At 34.6% G+C, this 18616-nt stretch overlaps 2 protein-coding genes and 1 pseudogene across 7 annotated transcripts; 1 reads left to right on the forward strand and 2 right to left on the reverse strand.

Annotated features, from left to right (window-relative positions):
* Positions 1-187: 187 nt before the first annotated feature.
* LOC110633052 (uncharacterized) lies at positions 188-4698 on the reverse strand (annotated as a pseudogene).
* On the reverse strand, positions 4318-9677 carry LOC110633051 (probable polygalacturonase). 6 transcript variants are annotated; one of them, XM_058144939.1, is made up of 9 exons: positions 9554-9677; positions 9179-9338; positions 8392-8460; positions 7829-8146; positions 7583-7703; positions 7312-7486; positions 7130-7200; positions 4693-6597; positions 4318-4440 (listed from the first exon to the last, which is right to left on the reverse strand). In XM_058144939.1, the coding sequence occupies exons 2-8, from the start codon at positions 9188-9190 to the stop codon at positions 5924-5926; spliced, it is 1440 nt and encodes a 479-aa protein (XP_058000922.1). In that variant the 5' UTR covers positions 9191-9338; positions 9554-9677; the 3' UTR covers positions 4318-4440; positions 4693-5923. The 6 variants fall into 6 exon arrangements, with proteins under 6 accessions (XP_058000922.1, XP_058000923.1, XP_058000921.1 ...); XM_058144940.1 differs by having other exon boundaries at positions 9179-9329; positions 9554-9674; XM_058144938.1 differs by lacking the exon at positions 9554-9677 and having other exon boundaries at positions 9179-9516.
* Positions 9678-12560: 2883 nt separating this feature from the next.
* On the forward strand, positions 12561-18553 carry LOC110633050 (pumilio homolog 24). Its single transcript, XM_058144937.1, has 17 exons — positions 12561-12941; positions 13163-13216; positions 13881-13942; positions 14125-14206; positions 14306-14429; positions 14558-14641; positions 15331-15445; positions 15550-15700; positions 15794-15907; positions 16044-16115; positions 16530-16580; positions 16678-16728; positions 16950-17057; positions 17170-17364; positions 17527-17601; positions 17847-18094; positions 18183-18553. The coding sequence occupies exons 1-17, from the start codon at positions 12687-12689 to the stop codon at positions 18316-18318; spliced, it is 1977 nt and encodes a 658-aa protein (XP_058000920.1). The 5' UTR covers positions 12561-12686; the 3' UTR covers positions 18319-18553.
* The last annotated feature ends 63 nt before the right edge of the window (positions 18554-18616 follow it).

Consider the following 18616-nt stretch of genomic DNA (forward strand, 5'->3'; position numbering starts at 1 on the left):
AAAGGCCCTAGACAGACTACAAAATTGATTGCCATTTTACAAGACAAATATAATACATCTTTGAACTTGGACAAAAAATTACAGGCAAACATGATAGAGAACAAAAACGGCTGTAATGTAGAGGGGTTGAAAGTATGCTTCCAGTTATGCACCAAGGAGTCTATGCACAGTTTAATGCAAATTGACGAAAAGCCACACCACAATAGTGCACTTGAAAACTGATCTATGAACTGTGAAAGTACGCACAGACCCATTAAGTCCAACTAATACAAGCATGTTCCAGGTTGTGAAGCATCAATAAATGGAATAAAGAATACATGCTTATCCAATCAGATTATATACGCATACAAACACACACGTATATGCTACAACAACAACAACAACAACAACAACAACTAAGCCTTAATCCCAAACTAGTTGGGCAAAAAAAAAAGTGAGAGAGAGAGAGAGAGAGAGAGAGAGAGAAAGAGATTATGATCCCCACCCTTTTAGCCACCCACAGGTTATTTTGACTTACCCCACCCAAATGCATAACTCCAGTTCCTCACCTCTGATCAAAATAACGATCTTCCAGTTCCAACACACAAGTTTTTTCGTAACATCGACCTACAAATAACTAAAAGTTCAGCTCTCTAAAATCATAATCGCAAAACCTAATCCAAAATAATGCAAGTGTGGAAGAGATCTAAATTATCACCACTATGCAAAATTCACCTCCTAACTAAGCCAAGCTCCATGACAAAAGATAAATAATCTAAAAATACATTAATCTGACAAGCATGTTCACTTATTATGGAGATTGCATCTGCTTATCATCATCACTACTCAATTGAGATTCATCATTGTCTTCCCCATAAAGACATTCATCAATGTCTTCATTGTCATCATTGTAATTGTCATTATCCATTTGGACATTACACAAAGAGGATTGAATTTCGTTCAGTGAAGCCTCATCAATCTGTCAAAAAAATGGCAAAAAAAGTGATGAATTAGATGTGAACAAAACCATGCCAAAATAATTAAAGCAGCAGTGTGAACATATTACCTTTGCTATTACCAGATGTAACTGACCTGATAACTGTAGTAAAGGTTGAATAGCTACCCCTCTAGATTTGGTGATCTGAAAGAAGAGAACACAATTTAGTATGTGTTTAGTAAGGAAGACAACCACAGTTTCAAATACCAGGTAACAATCAGAGTCACCTGAAACACTCACAAAAAGTATATAGTTAATCACATAGGGGCCTGTCTTGTGTTCAATAATTACAACAATCAAAATGAACAGAAGAAAATGGCTTGATAAAGGAGGATTAACACACATATTTTCGTAATATTCCTACAATTACCTTTATTCTCCACAAGTTCAGGTTGAATACTACCATCAATCGAATCCACCATGACCTCATCAGAGTTGTTGCTTAAAGCTTTATCTCTCATCCTTTTGTCATGGAAATCAGAAGCTTTTGGAATAGGAAGCAAGGCAGCCTCCACATTGGCATGGTCTAATGCATCAACTGTTCAATTGTCAGACAAGTAATTAGCCAACATGTGTGATCACAAATCCAGAAAATAAAAAAATTGAATCATCAGAAAAGGGAATCATATGCATCAAATAAAATTTGATATAAGGAAATATTAGGAAGAATGCTGAAGCAACAACGATGGAGGATTAAATTCAAACAGATTTTCATATTAAAATCTAATAAAGATTCCAAGCAAAGCATAAGTATTAAAATAAATCTCATACTACAAAGGAGCATCGAAAGGTTTTGGTGACTCCACCATAAGACCTGACTCATTGAAGAATATGATCAGAATGATTATTCAATTGGATGTGTCAAATAAGCGAGGAAGTGATTTTGGCATTTGCATATCAGAATTTATGTTAAGATCAGAAGTGTCCAAGAACTTAAGTTTCCACCAAGAACTCTCAAATACAACAAAATCAACTCAGTAGATAGCCACATCAACTCATCAAGCATTACCTCCTTTCTGTATATCTGTCCCTATCTTAGATTTGATGAGAGACTGATTCATTGGTAAAAGAACTCCATCCTCAACTTTACGTCTGTGCCAGAATGCCCTAATATTTTCTGAAACAAAGGTTTAACAAGTAAACCATAGGCAATAAACACATTTGCAGCCGTTGGTTTGCAAATGCCTTGTAATTTTGCAGCAAATATTGTATATAATGCATCCTTGTGATTTTTGGAAAAAGATTCTTCAATAGACATCGCGACTTTTGTGGGCTTGAACAAACACCAGTTTCTGAAATGACCAATACACATAAGCCCGCAGCAGCTCCCTCATTTTTTATGTGCCTGCTATCAAGGAATATCGCAGGGTGTTCCATTGCCAGGACACAGCTTGCTGACTGGTTTTTGCCACCATCTGTTCTCCATAATGCAATGTGTCTTTCACTGACAGCAGATGAAAGAATGTATTTCTTGTCTTCAGTAAAGAACATAGCATGAACAACTCCCTGCAAATCAGGAGAGAGTAATTTTGTAAATGAAAACAGTGAGCAAAGAACATTACCAGATGCAATGAAATCTAATGTGTAACCATGTTAAGAAACAAAGCAAAAAAGAAGTGTAAATAAAAGTTACATGGAGTACAAGTTCACACTCACAGGATGACCGGAAAATTTCTGTATCTTTTTGTGATCAGAACTGAAAACTGTCAACTGTTTAGCTGCAGTGGCTAATATCTTCCCATCTGAAGTGCAGAGACACCATCCAAGATAAAGCATCAGAAAACAAAAAAGCTCACATTCCATAAAGTACTTAATCTCAAACCACTCATTTACAAATAATTATGACAATTGCCACAAAATAGTTAGATTGTTGTCAAATTAAGTATCTACAATTATTCAACCACAACACCACCACCTTGAAAACAAAACCACATAATTTTAGATTCTGCCCTCCATAAGATGATTAATAAGCCAGAAAACAGGGACAGGGAGGAGGGAGGGGGGGGGGGGGGTGTTGCGGGGCGGGGGTGTGGGGGAGCAGGCGCTTAGGACCCAAGGATGCTAGAGAAAAAAAGTGTTTGTTTCTCTGCAGTCATAAAGCAAGAGTACCACAAATGGCGTAAAGGATACATGCCTGGTGAAACAGACATAGAGGATATCGCCTTTGAAGAAGCTTTAAACTTCCCTGAGATATTTCCTGTTTGTGGATCAATTTTGCAAACCATTCCATCAGCACCAGCAGTGTAAATGCATGAATCTTGCATAGAAAATGAAATAGCAGTAATACCCCTGCAAATCAGGGAGCAAAAAGAGTTAGGCAGACAGTCAAATTGTAACCTGATAAATAAACTCCAACATCTGTTAATCAGTATATGCTGATACATAAACTCCAACTGAACATCTGTTAATCAGCAAACTTGAAGTCACATTTCATCATGATGAGACTGGTGCAAGTGTATGTACACAAATACAGCAATGCTGAACATCTACTATGGAGGAAAGCAATGTGATTCAATAGACTAGGGATATTGAGCAAAAGAATAAGAAATGCAAGGTCTAGTATTCAAGTAGAAAGAATAGAATGGAAACATAGATAACTGACCAAAACCAGATGGAAGTCCTACAAGGAAGAATTTTGAAAGCAAGAGTGCCCAAGAATCAAAGTGAAATTCCATAGCTAACATCAATCCAATGAAACCACAAATTTTTGTTTTTAGCTATCCATAATGATGAAGGTACAGAATGTAACTATGCAGCAAGGAACTCACCCAGAATGGCAATCACTGACTGTCCACTTCAATTGACCAGCAGACACACACCACTTCTTGTTCCTAATACCAATAACAACTTCCTAGCTTCCTTTTTTTCTGCAATTTTCATGAATATTTAAATTGCAGTTAGATCATAATTCAAATAAAATCATAATTCTAACATCACAAAATTCTTAAACTCTTTTTTAGCTATGATAATTTTTTATATTAATATTTAGAAAATAAATAAATCCATATATATGTGTGAGGGGATAAAAATACACTTAATTATTTACATTATTTATAATATTACAAATTTTAATGCCATAAAATATAATTAAAATTAAAAAGTTTGAAAAAAAAATTTAAAAAATTGTCAACCGCTAAAATAAGAGGAAAAACTAAAAGTCTATTTTAACTTGATAAGATATAAATATTTTAAAAAAAAAATAGTGTAAAAAATATCACTTAAAAATACATTAAAATATTTTATATGAAATTAAATAAGGTACGCCAGAAAAATCTAGGTTACACACTTGGAACTGCAATAATGAAGCCACTTTTTTGCATAAATTCAAAAAAATCATGAACCTTACTGTCAAGGGACAACCACTTCATGCATTTATAATCAACTGAAAGGTGACCTCGATCAGGTTTAGTATACAAATTTGCATCATCTGATGTTATGTCTGCAAACTCAGTTTGCACCTGGCCCTTCACCGTATCCCATATCCGAGAAGGGGAAAGCAGAAATAGTAAATTCAACATCCAAACAAAAAGCTCTTTTTTAGTTGAATAAATGATATTGATACTCAGCTTTCAAGTTTTAACCCATAATAGAAAACAAAACTGGAGCAGAATTATCTAATAACAGATGGGCTAAAAATATATTCAGCATTACCAATCCCAATTTGAAAACTTTCCAATCATTTGAAGAAATTCAAAGAGAGTTCAGTGTTCAGATACCCTTATTCAACCATCTCCAGAACTGATTACGAAGTAATCCAATGAAGGACTAAATGCGGTAAAGAGGTCCCTGATATTCGATGAGACCATAATATCCTAAAAATTTTTGTGACAAACTAGACATTAAAAATCATAATCACAGTTCCTAAACCATAAGCGATCAAAATCATTTAGTTCACGGGCAGAATGAAACTGAAGAAATTGCACAGTTGCGTTCAAATTTGAAGCCCAAGGAATGCAGTTCTTTCTCCGCATCGTGTTGTAGAAAACTCCAGAGAAGAGAACTGGAGGCAAACTTACCTGAGATTGGCAGTGAATGACGGAAAGAGGGGTAGCGCTCTCTGGTTTACGGCGTCTTTGGTTAACCGAAACTTCCCTTTGCCCAGCGTTAATCGGCTTCAGCCTTGGGTTCGTCAACTTCGTTTGAATTTTGTCTCTCGTTTCCATTTTAGGAATTGTATGGTTTGGGTTCTTATCATAACAGAGTATTGGGCTATTGGTCCGGGTTTCGGATAGCGGGATCCGACATTGGTCTCCGTTTTCATGCTGTGATGATCCACGAGGAATTGAAAGGGCAAGCATGGATTAATTTAAGTCTGAATTGAGCCGAATAAATTAATTTTTTTGAAGTTAAAAGTCGAATTGAATTTAAAAAATTAAATTAAATTTTCGAAATAAATAATTTAATCAATTTTTTTTAAAAAAAATTTAAACTGAATTAAGAAAATGTATTTAATCTCACATGAAAATATATTAAAATGCACAATTTGAGCTACTTTATCGTTCATAAAATGCCAAAGAATAAAGAGGAATCTAATTCTGTCTTTTTTTTCTTTAGATAACCTGTCGTATGTCTGGACATATTTTTCAGAGCAACGAAGCTAAATAAACAGAAAAAAAAATTGCACGAGGCTTAAACAAGAATTAAGTATTTTGATAATGGAAGTGTACAGCAGCAAACTTTATTATAAACAAGAAAGGAATAAAGTGTAATGCTAGAATGAGTCCTTGTGGTTCTTGCAAATCACTACCAAAACTTTTCTTACACATGAATGAAGAAATGAAGCTGTACAAATAATTCATCTGCAAATTTCAAACAAAACCAAAGAACCAAAAATACTCCTATAGACATGTGTCTTAATGGAAAGAATCTCACCTACTTCTGAGAGAGTGAAATGTAGAAGAATCCATATTTTTACCCCATGTGATTTTAGTGTAAAGGAATATGGTATCATAAGCTTGCAGTTGCAGATTCACCATAAGAAATCAAGAGGGAGTAGCAAGATGAGGAATTCGAATACGGGCTCTTCAGCTCAGGGCATGGTTCAGGGAAAACGGACTCTGAAAAGCCAACAACACTGGAACATATCCAAGATTTTGAGGAGGTTGAAACCATTAAGGAGACATTAAAGAGACAGATGGAGGTGAAGGGAGATTCTTGAATTCCAGTGAAATTTCCTGCTATTACGATGTTTGTACCAGTTACATTTTGTAAGGTTATTTGATCAAGCACTGGAAGAGCCTTAGGATCAAATTTGTCGTCCGGATGTAAACCGCAATCGCCAATGGCACCTAATGCTAAGTTGACATTTTCCATTTCAACATCTGATATATAAATTCCTTTAATATAACCACCTCTGCCCTTGGTTGTTCTAAACTCAATCCCACTAAATGAGTTGTATTGGCGGACCTGCTCCACGCGCACATTAGAAATTCCACCAGACATCTCACTACCAAAAGCAATGGAAGAGCCTGAAGATGATTGAAGGTGGACCCTTCTTATGTGCACATCTCTGGTAGCTCTATCATAGGAAATGCCATATTCATCCCAGCCGCTCTTAAGGGCAATAGCATCGTAACCCATTTCAATAATGCTGTCCTCTATGCATACATTATTGGAAGAATCTGAAAATGTTTATAATAATTAGCAAGTATAATCAGGCATTCCACAATGCACAGTGAAATAGTTCTGTAGAATGATTAAAATGAACACAGAAACAATAATAGAAAAAGCAAAGAGTAAAGGCCTTTTCATTTAGGGCAGTAAAGAGGAAGCTTCAAACCACCTAGAATAAATAATGTGCATTTTACTTGCCATGATATGAAATAATACTAATCTGCCACTACTTATTTTTCAAATACTGCATTCCTCAAAAAGTTTGGGGATTATAATTCAGAAATTAGACAAATTAGACATCTAGGCAGTTCCTCAAAAAGGGATCCAAATACGGGCAGAAACAATCCAACCTATCACTATGATATTCAGGCTTTTGGCCCCTCTTATTAAACAAAATGCTCTAAAAGAGTTGAACCATGCATCATAAAATCTCAAAGGGAAAAAAGAAAGGGAAGAAGTGAAGAAATACTAATTTGTAATGACAGTCAATGGAAAATGATGTGATCTGCGTAAATAAATAAATAGAAAGGTTCAACAAACCTGGGACTATACCGATGGTGTACGGGGATTTAGGAGGAGCAGAGAGTGACATATTTTGAACGAGCACATTACTGTATCACGGCATAATCATATGTATGCATGTAAATCACACTATATAATGATAAGTTGACCAGAGAATTGAAAAACAGACTTTGCAATCACATAAGCTTTTGCCAAATTACCTGCAATATACTGGATGAATGTTATATGCAGGAGCATTCAAGAAGGTAAGATTTGAAACTACAAGATGTTCAGATTCTATAAATTCCACGAGATGAGGCCGGCTATAATTCAGTGAATGAGAATTGAACCATTCCCACCAAACTGAGCCCTGGCCATCAATGGTTCCATTATCACCTATAACAGTTATTAAAATGTAAGATAATCCATGATAGAGACCAAAGAAAAAAATCAGAGGCAGAAAGGGTGGAAATGAAATTCCAGACACACTACCTGTTATCACCACATCAAGCAGCTTATATCCATTTATTAGACTTCGATATCTTTTTCCAGGAAGTTCAATCCCACGACCATATGAAGGCAAGGGTTCTACTACATCCCAACGAGATGGATCCTACCAAGAGGAAAGTGCATATCAAAATCCAAAAACAAAACTGATGGTTTTACATTTATCAGAAGACTCTGCCATTGTATACCTCTAACCAACATCAAATAAAACAAAAATATAGTGTAAATTACCTGAGATCCAAGAATAACAGCTCCTTTTTCCAGGAAAAGTGTGAGATGGCTGGTAAGATTGAAACTTCCAGTGAGCCATTTTCCTGGTGGCACGTAAAGCTGAGCACCACCCTTATCAGCAAAGGACTTGAGATAGAAAATAGCATTCTGGAAGGCAATTGTATTTAATGTTTTCCCATCTCCAACTGCACCAAATTCAAGAATGGACACACTATGTGGTCTTGGGTCTAAACTAGGCTTATAATCACACTGTCCACTGCTCTTTTCTCCATTAATTCCAATAGCATTGCTTAGAGCCAGCAGCAAGAGCAATGCCACCTGAAATAGTGTGAAAAAACATTCTCAAAACAGACTCTGTACTCAAGATGCAATGGTGCAACAAATAACACAATAACATTAAAAAGAAAAAGAGAACTTTGAAACAGAAATAGAAAACAATGATAATTCCATAAGAAGGACAAGATGGGAAGTCCAATTTTGTCATCCTTCTCTGGTGGACTAACAGAAGCTACGAATCACGGTTGAGTAAAATGCTAAAAAAAGACCAACAAGAGAGTACAAACACAGAAACCAAAACAAATGTCGCCCATGCTGTTGAATAATTCCAAATGGAGGTAACAAATACTGCACATCTGAAAAAAAAAAATCAAATACACTAAATATTGAAGATATTAACTTCAAGTAAAAACAATCGAATATAAGGGATCACCATTAGTTAAAATAGGAAGCAATGAACTTTCTTGGGAAAAAAATAATAAAAGGAGAGATGGTGAGCGACCATAATTTAATATAACAAATTAACCAGCTGAAATGTGAAAAGCTGAGGTATGGTTTGGTAACTCCAAAAGCAAGGAAAGTAATGCAGTAAATAAACCAACATATAAAAAGTTGAAAAGGTATAGAATCCAATGAAAGCAAAGCTGATAAAAAGTGCAGGAACATAGGAAAACCAACAAAAATAAAAACACACTATTCAAGATGGAATTCAGCGTCACCCAAGAACAAGAAGGGGAATGAGAATTCCATTTTACATGATACCCAAACAACTCATCACTTTCAAAGAAAAAAAAAAAAAAGCAAAGAGATAAGCGTGCAAAAACAGTAAAAATGAAGTGAATTCTCTATCATAGCCATTGGCGATATAGATTATAGACTGGTAGCAAGAAATGAAAAGCTCAGAAAGGTAATCAAATATGGTACTCTAAAGAATCTTCAATCAATCACAAATAATCATAGAATTCAAGCCATCAAAATACAAAGCTTCCAGATTTAGCAAGAACATAGAAAGAACAGAAAAGTTCAAAACCCAGATTGAAAAAATTAAAAGAGACAAACATAAAACGTACTTACTGGCATCTTCATGGATAAAAAGCCTCTGCAGGAGACAAAGAACAGAGTCTAATGCCAAAACAGCAACAGATAGAAACAGAACTGTACCCAATAAGGAGAAGAGGAGAAAGAGCAAGAAGAAGCACTCCACAAAAAGAGAGGGGCAAAATTTCTGTAAAAACTGAATAATAAGCATTAATTATATACAAATGACACAAGGCTAATAACATTAATTTATATAGGACACGAAAGAAAATTATATATTTGGGAAGTAAGAAATGACAGATTTTTTTTTTTATTTTTTTCTCCATGCACAATATTAAGCAACAGAAAAGGGTAAGTAATATAATATTTAATACTAATAAACCATATTTATTGCCACTAATTGGTAATTACCATGTTTAAACCAATATGATTAATAAATTCTTTCGCCGACAGATTAGTTTGAAACGGCCCTCCATTAGAGAGAGAAGAGAAGCTAAAAATTCAGCAGTAGTGCAGTGTTACATTTGTTACGATTTGATTTGTAAGGGAAGAGAAAAAAAAAATTAGGGGAGCTATAGGTTATGGGGAGGGTGGATGGAAATTTGGTGAAACGAGGTGGTTGGTGGAAACTCACTTGGACACGTAGGGAGAAAGGAGAGGTAGTACAGAGTAGTTGATGAGACATGGGTAAAAGGAATAAAAATAGAAGGGAAGAGAGTGCATGGAGCATTGAGACAGCATGTGGGTTGACAGGACAGAGAGGGGTGTGGGACCCACCTCAATCATGACTAAGCTGCTAGCCTGGCCTCAGTCACTTGACAGAACATAACAGAACACAATCACAAACCTATAGAATTAGGACACTAAATATATTTTTAAATATAAAAATCAACATATTTGAAATTCTTTTATTAATTTAAAAATTAAACGCACAAAATAAATTAAAAATATAATTAAAACTATTTATAAAAAGTTATGGAGAGCAATATATTTGAGAATGGAATAATGTCTAATTTTTTTATTATATTTTTTAAATAGCTCAATTTAATTTATTTTTTATTTTTGAGTTGAATTAACCTTTAAGTTTTCATTAAAATTCAAAATAGCCTAATCTTTAAAAAGTGAAATTACGTATCAATTAAATAAATATTTAATAAATTTTTATTTTTAATAATAAAAATATTATTTTAAAAATAATTAATTAAAATTAAAAATAAAAAATTGCTATTTTTATACCCTCATATAATTAAGTAAATTTATAAAATTAAAATTGAAATTGAAAACCAAATTTGTTATATTTACAAATAATTAAATTAAAAAGTATAAAAAAAATATTATATTTATATCTTAATATAACTAATTAAAATTCAAACAATTATAATAAGTGTTAACTAACTAAAATTAAAAATATAAAAAATATTACTTTCATATAATTACTTATAAATAATAAATAATAGTTTCGTATTTCATATAATTAATTCAAAATAAAAATTAAAATTAAAAAAATTATAATTAATTATAATTAACTAAAATAAAATATAAAAATATAATTTTTATATTTTCATATAATTAACTAAAAATAAAAAAATAAAATAATTGTAATTACAATTAATTAAAATTATAAATATAAAAAACTCTATTTTATATTTTATATAATTGTTTAAATTTAAATTTAAATTGAAATTCATTATAAATTAAAAAAAAAAAACAGCTTCTCACGCGCCTTGAAAAGGCTGTGGTAGTAATTTTTGGGCAATTTGAGTTTTAATGAAAATTTGAAGGCTAATTTAGCTCAAAAATAAAAAATAGACAAAATTAAATTTTAAATTGAACATTATTCCGATTTGAAAATTGAGGATTTTTTTTTAATTGCTTAGTTAATAAGAATGTAGGGACAATTAATTAATTAACCTGATTATGTGAACTGCTAACCTCTTGTGTGGCTTATGCCTTCATAATGGCTTTTGCAATTTGAACACTAAGACTCAAAAATTTCAATTGGAGCAAACCATGCACATAGAAAAAGTCATAAAACAATAACAAAAAGTCCATGGATATTTCGGCATAAATGCTGCAAATTTTGTCTGATAATTGTCCATTTTTATGACCCCAAATGAAAACTTGAGCTAATAATTCACTGGATATTCAATCTCAAGCTATAATTCAGCCAATACAATTGCCAGTTATTGCTCTCTCGTTAACTCTCACATGTTGGAAATTGCTTTCAAATTAGAAATTCTTGCTGGACATTATGAAATGAATGCTTAACCATTACTCTACACCCCATAAATTCAAAAAAAAAAAAAAAGACACAAAAAAATTTGCTGAAGCGCGTAGGAAATAGACGTTGGATCCTCATGAAATCACTAAAATTTCCCTAATGATTATAGCACTTGACATTCTAAGAAAACAGATTGTGCATGAATATGATCATTAAAGCCACTTGCGGTGATTGTATACATTACATACAGTGAATGAAGCGTATTCCTAAAATAGATTTGAAACTCTTATTCGAAATTTAATAATTTTAAAAAATAATGAGTGAGAATTTAAATTTGACACCTAGAAATAAGTTATATGTATTTAATTACTGAATTAAATAAGTCTATAGAAATTAATACATTAGCTGTTGATTGTTGAAATTATTCAAGATCTCACCCTGCTTCCCCAAGCATCCAATGTTGGAGAGCAGCATCCAATGCTGTGTTCACTAAAATTCAGCTGAAAATTCTAATTTTACCAACGGAATAGATTCATCGGAACATTTTTGTCTTGCAGACTCATCGGAACTCCGACCATACCTACTGAAAATAATATAGGGTCTTGGACGTGTTCTGACTCTAAGGCTGAATAATAACAATTGCAGCCGTGCTCTCTAATACTGACAAAACTCCACAGCAGCAACACCCAACAAGGTGGTAAGTTGCAAGTGGCAATTTACGTCTAGCAAATTAGATCTTGTCTGTGCATTATTTTCCCAGGGAAGATTATATGTTGTCATGATTGAAGGAGAATTATTCCCTATGAAACAAAGTATTTTCCATGGAAGTACGATACCTCCACCTCACCGTGGGGCTGGGGCTGTCGAAAAATGAGCAGGAAGAGAGGATATATATGCCATTGTCAAGAACCTGCAGGGAAGGCCAGATTCAGAGATGAATATTTAACAGCTGATTAAACATTCTAATTAACAAGACCATAATTAAGTCACAAATGAACTTTAATATAATGGTACTTGAGTAATTTTCAAACTATGTCTCAGGTTAAAGTCAGAATCCTTGCTTAATAATGATAACTGTTATTATTATTATTTTGACAATGGATCAAGTTTAGGGCTGTCTGGCTATGTTTGGACAGCTTTCCTTGTCCAAGCCCAATCGGCCCAATAGAAATTGGCATGTACATACTGGAATTAGGACCCGGCCCTCATTGTGCCGCTGCCGTTTTTCATGGTTGCTCCTGTCTCCTCCACAACCAAAACCCTCAAAATAAACCCCAAGAGTAACAACTGAAAACAGATACAAGCAGCTCGACATCAGCTTCAATGGCGGCGAAGAAACATGAGAGCAGCAACTTGAAGAACAGAAAGCGAAACCCAGATGCCAAGACTGGCACGGATGGCTCAGCTTCCAAAAAGCCGAAGCTTGTTAGCTCTAATACCCAGACGGAGAGACTGAAGAAACCTTTCAAGCCCGTCAAGAAGGCTCAGAAGCCGAATGCATCTGAGTTGAGAAAATCAGAATCCGGGAAAGAGAAGCATGCGCCCAAAACAAAGCGAGAGCGCCGACTTCATGCCAAGGTGAATTTTGTTATATTATTTTTATTTATATTTATTGATTATTAGTTGGTCCTTGTTTCAGAGGTGTTTTACAGTGTTTTAAATCTGTTTGTTCAGGTTTAGTTTTTCTTTACCCGTTTCTGTAGCTTATTTATTTTAATTAAGTGGATTGAAATTGAATTCTGACCGCTAGCGTGGTTGTACATTTTTCTTCACTGATAGAATCTCATTCGTAATTGTAGGAATTAGCAGAGGCTAGGAAGAAGAAGAGAAAGCGTCATTACACTCTGGAGCAAGTATGCCTTCTTTTTCCTTTTTTTTTGGCTTGGGGGACTGGGAAATGAAAATGGTCATTGTGAATTGAATTTGAACCTATGTAGTCTAAGTGGTTGTGGCATGACTCTAGCATTGCTCGGTCTTCTTCTTGTTCTTCTGTTTTCCTTTCCCAAATATTCATTTTCGCAATGCAAGGTGATCTGGGGGTGAAACTGTACATTTGTGTAAACGGAAGTTCTGGCTTTGCCTTTTGATCATAAAAGGCAATTCGATTGGGGTCTATAGTACGGTGGCTTCATTAATTTTAGCAAGTATGCCTTCTTTTTCCTTTTTTTGGCCTGGGCGACTGGGAAATGAAAAGGGTCATTGTGAATTGAATTTGAACCTGTGTACTCTACGTGGCTCTGGCATGACTCTAGCATTGCTCGGTCCTCTTCTTGTTCTTCCGTTTTCCTCCACCAAATATTCATTTCCCCAGTGCAAGGTGATCTGGGGGTGAAACTTTACATTTGCGTAAATGGAAGTTCTAGCTTTTCCTTTTGTTCATAAAAGGCTATCGATTGGGGTCTATAGTACGGTGGCTTCAATGGTTGCTTATATAAATATTCAATACCTCACCCAGTAAGTTTGTTCATGTTGACGGTTGGTTGAAGTAATTTCCTAATTTCTACTGTTTTTGAATAGGAACTCGCTTCTCTCTGGGAGAAGATGAGGCAGCGAAATATTGCCAAAGAAGAAAGATCTAAGTACGTATTTTGGCTTGAAGTTTTAAATGTAGTACCATATTTTACCTCCCCTCATCTCTTTCTCCAACAACCCCAAACCCACATCTCCCCAAACACCCCCCCCCCCCCCCCCCTTTCTCTTTCTCCCTCTCTCTGTCTCTCTCTCTTACTCATCCGGTTCTATATTTGTAAATTATCTTAAGGTTAATTAGTGAAGCTTTACAAAAGATGAAGGGGAAGATTCCAGAAATTGCTAGCTCCCATGTTTCTTCTCGAGTTTTGCAGGTGATTTTTGGTCTTTTTCTTTCCTTGTTTTTTCCCTTCTTAAATAATGACGTGATATATTGTAGCATTAAACCCTTATATTCTGTTCTTTTGTTTCAGACCTGTGTTAAGTATTGTTCTGAAACTGAAAGAGATGCTGTATTTGAGGAGCTCAAGCCACATTTTCTTAACTTTGCATGCAACACTTATGCAGTTCATCTAGTAAAGAAAATGTTAGACAATGGTACGTTTTGGGTTAAAATAACAAAGAGAGAAACGGGAAGAAAAACCAGTTCCAAATATGTTCTTCTAGTTCATGTAAGTAAACCTTTTTATTGTTGTCATCTCAATGTACTACTTTACTTCTTGCAGCTTCTAAAAAACAGCTGGCAGAGTTTATCTTGAACCTCCATGGGCATGTTGCTTCTCTTCTTCGACATATGGTTGGATCTGTTGGTAAGTATGCTATAATGAAGTTTTTCTCCTTTTCTTTTTTACTTATTTAATTATTTTCTATTTTTTTTTCTCTAAGGTACTTGATACATTGAATGTTCCTGTGAAGTCCTTTATCTCCTCATTTGCAGCTAACTTTGATGGATTCTAGTTTCTCATTTGTAACATGTAAATCAAACTGTTTCATTCTTAAATATTTTGTAGCATTTCTGCGCTAGTCTCCCTAAAGTTTAGTTTGTGCTTGGCTTTTCTAGGCTTCTAGCATCTTATGTGGGGCTGGCAAGTTTGGATTTAAGGATTTTTTTTAGTTTTTTGATGTATTTAACTTAGGGATCAATATTGAAGGATCCACTAGGGGACAATCTTGATTCTGATGAGTTCATGAATTAAAAGTAGTAAAATGCCTTTTTTATTTTTATGTTTAATGCCTAAGATGACGTGGAGGGAAGTAGTATCAAAGGATTTACAAGTTTTGGATATTGATGAGGACTTGGTGTCTAACAGAGCTGAATAGCAAAAAATATTCATATAGCCAACTCCTAGTAGTTTGGGATTAAGGCTTAATAAGTATTCTAGTGGTAGAAGGTAGCAGTATAACTGTTGCATTTTGACTTGGTTGCAAGTATATCTTTTCTCATGTCTTGCTAGTATTATTACTACTACTTTTTTCATGTGTCTTTAATCACTTGCAGTTATTGAGCATGCATACCAACTTGCAAATGCAACTCAAAAGCAGGAGCTTCTTATGGAATTATATTCTACTGAGCTTCAGTTGTTCAAGGACCTTACCTTAATGAAAGAGAGCAGGTAACTGATTGATTGTTTCTAATGCCTTTTGTAGTGCTTTGTAATATTCCATGGTATTGCTGTTTTTCTTGCTGATGGCAGCTGTTTCCTGTGCATTACTTCAGATTGCTTGATGTGATCTCAAAGTTGAACCTGCAGAAGGGTTCAGTCTTGCGACACATGACTTCTGTGGTTCAACCAATTCTAGAAAAAGGAATAGTTGACCACTCTATCATACACAGGGTGCTGATAGAGTATTTCAGCATTGCTGATAAGGTGATTTTGACGATTTACGATACCCTGCAAATTCTTATGAACATCACTTAGTTTGCAACTTCTCTTGCCTTTCTAAGTTACATTTTCATATAGTCTTCTGCAGCAGAAGTAATTCAGCAATTATCAGGTCCACTTCTTGTTCGAATAATCCATACAAGAGATGGATCCAGGATTGGTATGCTCTGTGTTAAACATGGGAGTGCTAAGGTCTGTTGCAAGTGGTCTGATCTTTTTATCTATAAAGAAAGAGAATGCTAATAGTTTATTTTTGTAACCATTTGCAAAGTGTTGTCCTTATCTCTTTAGATTGTAAGTTGCTATTTGTTGTTTTCCTTATATCTAGGAAAGAAAGAAGATTGTGAAAGGAATGAAAGGCTACGTAGGCAAGATAGCTCATGATCAATATGGGAGCTTGGTAATGATTCCTCCTTCCTTGTCTAACTGCTGTAGGGTCATTCTTCCTCAGCTGTTTGTTGTACTTCTTGTGGAAAGTATTCATGTTAAATTCTTGATTGTCTCTAAAGTTGAAAAGTTCAGATTTTTTTTTTAGTTTTGGCTACCTGAACAACCAACTTCCTAAATTTCCTAGGTTAGTAGAAATGCTTCATCATCTTTAAAATTTTTCATAGTGTTTAAAATAGTCGTAAACAATGCCCTGTTTTTGTTTTGAGCCCTGATAGGAGTTGGTGATCAAGAAATTTGTTAAACATCAACGGATATTCTCTTGAGTTTCTTCCATTTTAGTACATTTGTAATATCTCGTTTTAGTTTTATTTTATTTTTTTAAATTACGACCCTTTATGCATGTTAATTATTTGTCACTGTACAGGTACTTTCCTACCTTGTTTCAACTGTTGATGACACAAAGCTTATTACAAAGGTTAATTCTTCTTGTGATGCTTACAATGAACTGTTCTTCGTATGTATTTGTATGTTTCTCTTTGATTGTGCTTCTTATCAAACTCTCCTCGTTTCAGACTGTCATTCGCGAACTTCAAACAATGTTAAAGGAGCTTGTTTTGGATAAGGTTTCTACTCTTCTTCCATATTATAACTCAAGTTGTTAACAAATTCAAGTGAAGAAAAGCTAAATTATGGAGCAGATATGCCAAGATTAATTTAATGACTCTCACACTTATATTTTGGTTGTCTGCTTTTGACCTTACTCTTGTATATTGAGAACTTATTCCTTATATATATATATATATATATATATATATATATATATATATATATTTGTGAATTTCAGAATGGAAGGCGCCCATTGCTGCAGCTCCTCCATCCAAACTTTTCACGTTATTTCAGTCCAGATGATATAGCTGCTTTCAATTTATCTATTCCCTCTCTCAATGCCAAGGTAATGGGAGTCATTTGTCTTCTCTAGAACTTTGTTAGACTAGCAATGCAACTATATGTAAATTTCAGTTTATCTATACTGATTATTGCTATGTTTATCCCACAATTTTCAGAGTGAATTGGAAGTAATATCTGGCACTTATCCTTCAAAAGATGAAAAATCTAGTGATGAGGACAATAGTACCAAAGCTACAGTGGTTGGGGCCAATGAAAGTGCAAGTTCTGAGAATGTTCACTTAATTGAGGGTGGAAAGAAAGATCCTTCTCTAAGACGGCGAGAATTGCTGGTCGACAATTGCCTTGCTGAGGTTTATCTCTTTGATTATGCAGATTTCTACTTCTCTCTATTTCTGTGGCACCTTTCATTTCAATTCTTTTTTACCATTCTTCTATCTTCATAATGGAGGTGCATGTGTGCATGCACACTTATTTTGAAAGAAGTATAAGTCCTCTGCTACTGTGCCTTGCAGAATCTAATCGACGTATGTATTGAGAATGCAGCAGAGATACTCAGATCAAATTTTGGCAAAGAAGTCTTGTATGAGGTAAGCCAGTTTGCTTACCGCTGCTGATATTTTGTTCTAGGAAAGTTGAGGATTCTCTTAACCTCCAGATGTACTATGTTAGGGAATTTTGAAAATAAATTAGGTTGTCTTTTTCTCTCAAAATCTATTATGGTATCAACTAGTTGTTTTGCTAGTTTCTGGATTCTCAGCATTGCTTATCTCTGTGAATCATCTGTTTTGAGCTGTCAAATCATTACCTTGGATTATATTGGTGATGGATACAGGTTGCAACTGGGGGTGCCGATGGCATTCTCCACCCAGTGTTGGATGAGAAGTTGAATTCTTTGCATGAAGCTATAGCATCTCTTGCAGCAGAGCCTAAATCTGAAGAATCTGGAGAGGAGCATGTCTTAGAAAATTTCCACTCCAGTAGAACCATTAGAAAATTAATTATTGATAACCCTACCTTTGCTACTACTTTATGGATGAAAGCTTTGAAAGGGAACTGTGGGTTGTGGGCCCAAGGTCACAGGTTAGCTTACAGCTGATGTTAACCCCCTTTTCCTATATATGATACTTAGCCTACATCTGATGTTAACTGCTTTGCTCTTATCCTGCAGTTCTAAAGTAATATGTGCATACTTGGAATCTTCATGTGCCAAAATCAACAAACTAGCCAATGAAGAGCTTCGGCCATTGATAGATAGTGGTATTCTCAGAAAACCTGAGAACAAGCAACCTGGAAAAGAAGGGTGAGATGCTCATTAAGGATGCAATGATTTTTCCTTGAAGAGATGGGCATAGCATCTGGTGGATCACTGGTGAAACTAAAGCAATTTTGTTTTTCATCTCAGCCAAGAGTGAAATTTCTTTCAATGCAAAGAAAGAATAGGGCAGAGTTCCTGCAAACTGCAAAAATGAGACCATTTTATGTTATGCAACATTTTTGTACAACAAAATTTCCTACAATATAGTTTCGTTCTGTTGCCTATCCCTGTTTCTCTTGCACTGAATGAGACTTCCTTAATACTGTCCTATTTATAAAGTCATAAAG

The sequence above is a fragment of the Hevea brasiliensis genome, chromosome 4 (assembly GCF_030052815.1).
Source record: "Hevea brasiliensis isolate MT/VB/25A 57/8 chromosome 4, ASM3005281v1, whole genome shotgun sequence".
Classification (NCBI taxonomy): Eukaryota; Viridiplantae; Streptophyta; class Magnoliopsida; order Malpighiales; family Euphorbiaceae; genus Hevea; species Hevea brasiliensis.